We start from the raw sequence: 7,848 nt of genomic DNA, 5'->3' as shown, positions 1-7,848 counted from the left end.
TGGGTAGAACCTATGCCGATGCATTATCCCATTTCGGTCACGTGTCATGTGTTGTTCCTAGGAGCCTAGTGGTGTCGTCGAGGTCTAATGATAGTTCGCTATGCTTAGTGGTACTTAGGCTTTCCGGTAGAAGTCGACGACGGCGTCCACCGTTGTCGCGAGCCTAGGGCTTTTTACCTGTTCACATTTGTGGTTATGTTGATGATGTGTCGGTTGTTGAGTGGTGAGTTGAGACGAGGTGTGGGCGGTGTTAGGGGTGTCATCTGCTCACGAGGAGTCCTCAGGCAGTTCGGGGAGGGAACCCGGACACCGTAGACCGCTTGTACCGGTTAAGCACCGATCGTCGGTGTAGTCGGCTTTAGCACTTACCTTACTCACCACATGCTGATATAATGGTAGGCAAGCTGATTACCTTCGCAGACGTGGTCATGTGGGCCTCGTCATAGACAGTGTGAGTCCGGTTTGAGTCCGGGCTGTTAGCGGTATTAGTTTGCTCGGGGAGTAGTTCTAATACCGCCGCGCCGAGCTATGGTTGATCCACATGGTTGGGCCTGGTTGGGAAAGGTTGTCACGGGTACCCCCTTGTGTGCATCTTAGCGGGTGGCACAAGCCGTATGGTCCCTGTGTCGTGTGGGTCCAGGAGTATCCCCCTGCAGGGTGTATAATCAGTTCGAACTGCCGCGCTCTCGGTCATGAGCATCGCTATCGCTTATCTCCACCGAGCGACCATGTTTTGGTCGTAGAGTTTCGATGTGGGTTGTGGCATGGTTGGTTTGGGTGGTTTGTTCGGTATGTGGTCGGTGGTTTGGTGGTAATGGTTTACTTTTATACATTTGTTGTCTATATATCTGTTCTGATCAGTTGGTTGGCAGGGTTTGAGTGGGTGGTCGGTTAAGTCAGTTGCTTACACCTAGAGTCTAGGTTGCTTACCGCTTAATGAACTTAAACATGTCTTAATCCTTGCTACAGCTTTAAATGCATGATCCTTGGAGTCGAGAATATATATACTCATACTGTGTAAGACTTGCTAGTACCTTCGTACTAAGGGGTGCTGCCCTTAAGTTGTTTTCAGGTTCTCAGGTTGGCGAGGAAGAGGCGGTGTTCGGCTACTTTGTGCCTGCCGATCAGGGTGGCGGGCAGGAGTAGCACCTTCTACTCCGAACTCCGGCGCTTTTGGTATGGAGCCTAAGGGCATGCGGCTCCATACTCTTTTGTTGTATAGGTTTTTCTTCCGCTGCATAGTTGTTGTTGTTCCTCTTTTGTTGTAAATTGTGGAAGCAGTTGCATGTTTAATAATTGTAATCCAGTTTAATTATTTGCTCTCTATTAAACTGTGTTGTGATATTTGAGTTGGAAGGCATGTTTCCGATCCTGGGCACAAAACACGTGCCGGGACTACCGGAATGGTATTCTGGTTAATCGTCGAGGTTGTGATCATGAATAATGATCCTCCTGATGATTAGTTAGAATACTATTTGGACGGTTCCTCACAGGTTACTTGAGCAGGCACTAAACCAACAACATAACCATGACAACCACCAAAACCACTTTGCTCAAGGCCTAAGGTTCCATGTTGCTAGAACATTAAAACATTAACAACCATTATTGCATAAGTTCATTAATCAAGTATATGACACTTCCCAACATCCCAAAAGCATGGCTAAGCACTTCTAGCCATAAAAGGCACCTAACCATAGGTGACTACCCGTCAGATTAATAGCCATTGCATACAATTTGTAAAACAAAACATTTAAAGACATAGGTACAAGATGATCAAGGACACTTTCCTTCTCCTTCCTGTTGCTCAATGTATCCTAGCTCTTGATCTTGATGTTCCTTAAATTGATCCGAGATGTTGTCGACTAATTGCACAATTATCAGTAAAGTACAAAAACAAAATACACTAAAAACATAGCACAAAATAAAATAACAACAAGACAAAACCTATCTAGAAAGATAGAGCTCAGAGAAACAAATCTAACGGTGCAAGAATCGCTTAAAATAGAGTTACGATGGAAAATATATGCTAAAAACAGTTTTATGGTTTAATTTGAAAAAGAAAAGGACTAATTTGTAATTAAAAAAGTTTTAGGGACCTTTTTGTAAAATATAGGGACCTATATATAATTTTGGAAAAGTTTAGGGACCTAAGTGTAAAATGATAGAGCTCTTTTTTGAAAATAGGAAAGTCTAGGGGTTATTTGCAAAATTTACCGATTACTAGAATTATTAGATTTATTTTTATATTGAAAACATGTTTTATTATGTGGCTACTGATTGGGCTGACACGTGGATAAAAAGGTGATGTGGCAAGGTGATATGGCTTGATGACGTGGCACTGGAGCTGACTGGAATTAAGTGTGCCACGTGGTGGATTCTAATTGGTCACCGAAAGGGTATGGGTGGGATCTAATCATGGCTGTGCATCACAGATCCAACGGCGTAGAGGGAATCGGTCGGCCAAAAGAGAGAAACATGGCGGCTATGAGAGGATAGCGGCGGCGCATGGCCGGAGTACTTGCCGGAATCATGTCACTAGCGTCGGATCTCTATAGCGAGTGGCGAATCTAGAAGAGAAGCATACAGGGATGTTGGTAATATGCCCTAGAGGCGATCGAGTTTGTGGATTGGATCTGCTAATGGGCTTTAATGTTGATTAAAGGACCATTAGGGTTTAGAATCATAATGGGCTTTAATGTTGATTAAAGGCCCATTAGCGTGCTCTATATAAGAATAGGCAGGGGCCAAGGCGCATTGAGTTTTTCAGAAACCCTGGCCGCCTCCTATTCCCGAACTCCCTTCGAAACCCTAGCCGGGCGCGCGGTGCTAGCACACCGGCGCACGGCGATTCCATCCTTGTACATGTGGATACCGTAGAGGCGCTGCTACTATTGCGGTGCTGATCTGCTCGGGAGTACTCGGGACGTACCCGCGAGTACTCGGAAGGTGCTCGGGACGTGCTCGGGACGAGGTTGACGATCGACTACTTGACGCGCACGACGTTGGATTGGTCTGCTCCAACTCTTCTTCCGCTGCACTGCTCGTCAAGTGGTAACGATTCATGATCCCCTACTCGCATGGCTTCCTAGTTGAATGCGGTAGAGAAAAATTATTTTGTGCTAGCGTAGCCTACCCGCAACCCTTCAGGGGAGTCGGTTTGGGGGATTACCAAGGTCAGCGCTGTTCGGGAAGGGGGTCGACGACTTTAGGGGGCGGCGATGAGCTCGGGATCTCGTCGGCGAAGGTGCTCCGGCGGTCGGAAGGTGAAGGCGATGACGGCTAGAGGTCCGGCGAGAGCAAGCGGTTCTCCTGGTGAGCTCAGGCGGTGCTGGCTGGCTCTAGAGTGGTGTAACACCCTAATTGTCAATTTTGGAAATAGTAAATAATTTTTTGTTGTTAGAATTAGAGGTGTTAAGTTTAGTGTTGGAAAACCCTAGGTGAAAAGTTTAATTTCTAAATAAAATAATCAATCTAGGTTATATTGTTTTGTTGCATTCATGCTGGAGTAGATGAATTAGAGTTTTATGTGTGGAAATGAAATTTTGAAAACCTCAAGGCGCGTCATTTAATTTTTGGAAGAATTTGAAAAGGATTTGCAAAAGAAAAACTAATTTTCTCTCCTTGGTCCCTAACCCTCTACTTTCCTTTCTTTTTTTCTTTTCAGCCCATCTCTCTCCTGGGCTGAGCCTGCTCTGCACCTCCCTTCCTTCTCCCACCTCCTCGCCCGCGTGGGCTGAAGCCGTCACTGGCCCATCTCTGCGCCTGGCCGAAGCCAGCCCGTTCTCGCGCGCACCTACTGCCTCAGCGCCGCTGACGCGGGGGCCCCGCGCCATCTTCCTCCTTTGACCCGGACTGGATCCCATGCCGTGCCACGCGGAAGATTGAGCCGGCCACGACACCACGGCCCTCCCAGAGCCCAAATCCCAATGAACTCGTGCTAATCCGACAGCACGGCCATCACCGAACTCGCCGAGCTCGCACCGCCGCTGCTGCGGAGCTTTCCTGCCCGCACCGACCAACCCTTTAGCATCGTAAGCTCGAGGGCAAGGCCGCCGACCCCTCCTTGTTGCCCAAGGAACGCTGGAAGACCTCCCTCGCTGCTCATCGAGCTCCTTCACCACCCCGCATCGTCTCCAAGCCTCGGTGAGTCTCCCCATCGCCCGAATCTACCTCAATCGAGTTCGCCTTTGCCTCCTCGTGCTTCTCCGCTGGTCATCATCATGCACCGTGGCTGGCAACATGTTTTATATGTGGTGGATATGATTTTCATGATAGAGTAGTTTCCCTCAGAAAAATCAAGAGTAATTGATGCCCTTCCAATAGCTGCACCTACAAAGGTTTTGATCATTGTGTGGTAGGTCTGCCAAAGTATGGTGCCATCATTTATCTTAACCAGTTAGAGTGGATGTCGGACATCCACATGCATAGTATTGGTTTACTTGATAAAGCTATCAAAACGGTTTTGGGCTTTGGGGCATGGTGTTGGGCGCCGGGGCATTCGATGCCACCCAGCAAACAAGAGTCACATAGGGATGTGATTAGCAAGGCGTTGCTTACCTATGTCACTAAGTTTCTAGCAGTGATGCCAAAGCTCACTAGAACTTAGTTGAATATGGATCTTGATCCTCTATATGTTGTTAGAGGGAAAACACATATAGTGGAGTATCTTTTGTTAAATTGTTTAATAGAAGATTCACATAGGCATAGTGCTGAACCTGCATTTTCTGTTGTAGATTATGGCACCGGCCGCTAGTAACACTTCCAGTTTTAATTTGCGATCGATTCTTGAAAAAGAGAAGCTTTCTGGAACAAACTTTATTGATTGGTATAGAAATATGAGAATTGTTCTCAAACAAGAGAAAAAGGAATATGTTCTAGAGGTCCCCTATCCTGATGAACCAGTTGATAATGCTCCTGCCACGGATCGGAGGGCTTATGAGAAGCACACCAACGATTCACTGGATGTTAGCTACCTCATGCTTGCCTGTATGTCCTCTGAGCTTCAGAAGCAATATGAGAACAGGGATGCCCATGATATGATTGTGGGACTCCGAGGCATGTTTGAGAACCAAGCTCGGGCCGAGAGGTACAACACCTCAAAGTCCTTGTTTGCGTGTAGGTTAACAGAAGGCAGTCCAATCAGTCCTCATGTGATCAAAATGATTGGTTACATTGAGAGCCTGGAAAAACTTGGTTTTCCCCTTAGCCCTGAGTTGGCTACGGATGTAATTCTCCAGTCGCTCCCTGCGAGCTTCGAGCCGTTCATTTTGAACTTTCATATGAACAGCATGGAGAAAAGCATGGCTGAATTACATGTGATGCTAAAAACTGCTGAGGAAAGCATTAAGAAGAGCTCTAGTCATGTGATGATGGTTCAAAAGGATAGCAAGAAGAGAAAGCGCAAGGGTAAGGCTAAAACTTCGGATGAGATCTCGAGTTCTAAGCCTAAACCTGTTGGAAAGCCCAAGGCTAGCCCTGCCGCTTCTGACACTTGCCACCACTGCCATAAGACTGGTCATTGGCGGAGGAACTGCAAATTGTACTTGGAAGAACTCAAAAAGAAGAAGGGAAGTAAGACTTCCTCTTCAGGTATAAATGTTATTGAAATTAATCTTGCTACTCGTCCTGATGATTCATGGGTATTTGATACCGGATCAATGATTCATACTTGCAAATCGTTGCAGGGACTGAAAAGGACTAGGAAGTGTGCAAGAGGCGAATTGGATGCTCGCGTCGGTAATGGTGCAAAAGTTGCTGCGTTGGCCGTTGGCGTTTACTCCTTATCGCTACCCTCAGGATTAGTTTTGGAATTAAATAATTGTTATTATATTCCTACCTTGGGCAAAAACATTATCTCTTCTTCATGTTTGGAAAAAGATGGTTATGAATTCATAATAAAGAACAAGTGTTGTTCGATATTTTTGAATGGTATGCTCTATGGTAATTGTCCATTAGTAAATGGATTATATATATTGGATCTTGAGGATATAACTATCTATAACATTGATACAAAGAAGCCTCAGCTTAATGATTTGAATCCCACTTTTGTTTGGCATTGTCGATTAGGTCATATAAATGAGAAGCGTATGCAGAAGCTCCATAAAGATGGTCTTCTACATTCATTTGATTTCGAATCATTTGATACATGCGAGTCTTGTTTACTTGGCAAGATGACTAAGACGCCTTTCACTGGTCAAAGTGAGAGGACAAATGAATTATTGGCCCTAGTACATACAGATGTATGTGGACCGATGAGTTCTACAGCTAGAGGTGGTTTTCAGTATTTCATTACTTTCACCGATGACTTTAGTAGATATGGTTACATCTACCTAATGAGGCACAAGTCTGAATCCTTTGAAAAGTTCAAGGAGTTCCAGAATGAAGTACAAAATCATATAGGCAAGACAATTAAATTTCTGCGATCAGATCGTGGAGGTGAATATTTGAGCCATGAATTTGGTGATCATCTAAGGCAATGTGGAATCGTTCCACAATTGACTCCACCGGGTACGCCACAATGGAATGGGGTGTCCGAGCGGAGGAACCGAACTTTGTTAGACATGGTCCGGTCGATGATGAGCCAATCTGATCTTCCATTGTCCTTCTGGGGATACGCTCTAGAAACTGTTGCTTTCACGTTAAACAGGGTTCCATCTGAGGCTGTAGAGAGGACACCATATGAGATATGGACCGGGAAGCGTCCCGGATTGTCTTTCCTTAAGATATGGGGTTGTGAGGCTTATGTAAAACGTTTGTCGTCTGATAAGCTCACTCCCAAATCTGATAAATGCTTCTTTGTGGGGTATCCTAGGGAAACCAAAGGATATTATTTCTATAACCGGGAAGAAGGCAAAGTGTTTGTCGCCCGGAATGGTGTCTTTCTTGAGAAAGAGTTTCTCGCGAAGAGAGTTAGTGGGAGCACGGTGCAACTCGAAGAAATTCGGGAACCACTTGAAAGTGTTTCAGCTCCTATTGAACCACAACTCGGTATGCAAGATGTTGCAGAACCTGTTGTCGAGACACCAGCCCCACGTCGGTCGGAAAGGTTCAGTCGTGCACCCGAGCGGTTTATGTTCCTAACCACGGGGCAGCGCGACATATTATTGTTGGACAATGATGAACCTAAGACTTACTCGGAAGCAATGGTGGGACCAGACTCTGAAAAATGGCTTGGAGCCATGAGATCCGAGTTAGAATCCATGCGAGAAAACCAAGTTTGGAACTTGGTCGATCCACCTGATGGTGTGAAAACTATCGAGTGTAAATGGGTTTTTAAGAAAAAGATAGACGTTGATGGAAATGTTCACATCTATAAGGCACGATTGGTGGCGAAAGGTTTCAGGCAAATTCAAGGTGTTGATTATGATGAAACGTTTTCGCCCGTCACAATGCTAAAGTCTATTCGGATTCTCCTAGCAATTGCTGCATATTTCGACTACGAGATATGGCAAATGGATGTCAAAACGGCTTTCCTTAATGGAAACCTAAGTGAGGATGTGTACATGACACAGCCTGAAGGTTTTGTCAATCCGAAAAATGCTGGGAAGATTTGCAAGCTGCAAAAGTCCATCTATGGACTAAAGCAAGCTTCTCGGAGTTGGAATCTTCGTTTTGATGAAGTGATCAAAGGGTTTGGTTTCATCAAGAATGAAGAAGAGCCTTGTGTTTACAAAAGGACTAGTGGGAGCGCACTTGTGTTTCTGGTCTTATATGTGGATGACATATTATTGATCGGAAATAATATTCCAATGCTCGATGCTGTCAAATCTTCATTGCAAAAGAGTTTTTCAATGAAAGATTTAGGAGAGGCAGCATACATATTGGGCATAAAGATCTATAGAGATAGGT

At 45.2% G+C, this 7,848-nt stretch overlaps 1 protein-coding gene across 1 annotated transcript; it reads left to right on the top strand.

Moving 5' to 3' along the window:
• Positions 1–5,149: 5,149 nt before the first annotated feature.
• Positions 5,150–5,823, top strand: LOC133897893 (uncharacterized). Its single transcript, XM_062338721.1, has 2 exons — positions 5,150–5,589; positions 5,685–5,823. Exons 1-2 carry the CDS (start codon positions 5,160–5,162, stop codon positions 5,699–5,701), a joined length of 447 nt encoding a protein of 148 aa, XP_062194705.1. The 5' UTR covers positions 5,150–5,159; the 3' UTR covers positions 5,702–5,823.
• Positions 5,824–7,848: the final 2,025 nt, after the last annotated feature.

Source organism: Phragmites australis, chromosome 17, assembly GCF_958298935.1.
Source record: "Phragmites australis chromosome 17, lpPhrAust1.1, whole genome shotgun sequence".
Lineage (NCBI taxonomy): Eukaryota > Viridiplantae > Streptophyta > Magnoliopsida > Poales > Poaceae > Phragmites > Phragmites australis.
This window is presented reverse-complemented; position numbering and strand designations above follow the sequence as displayed.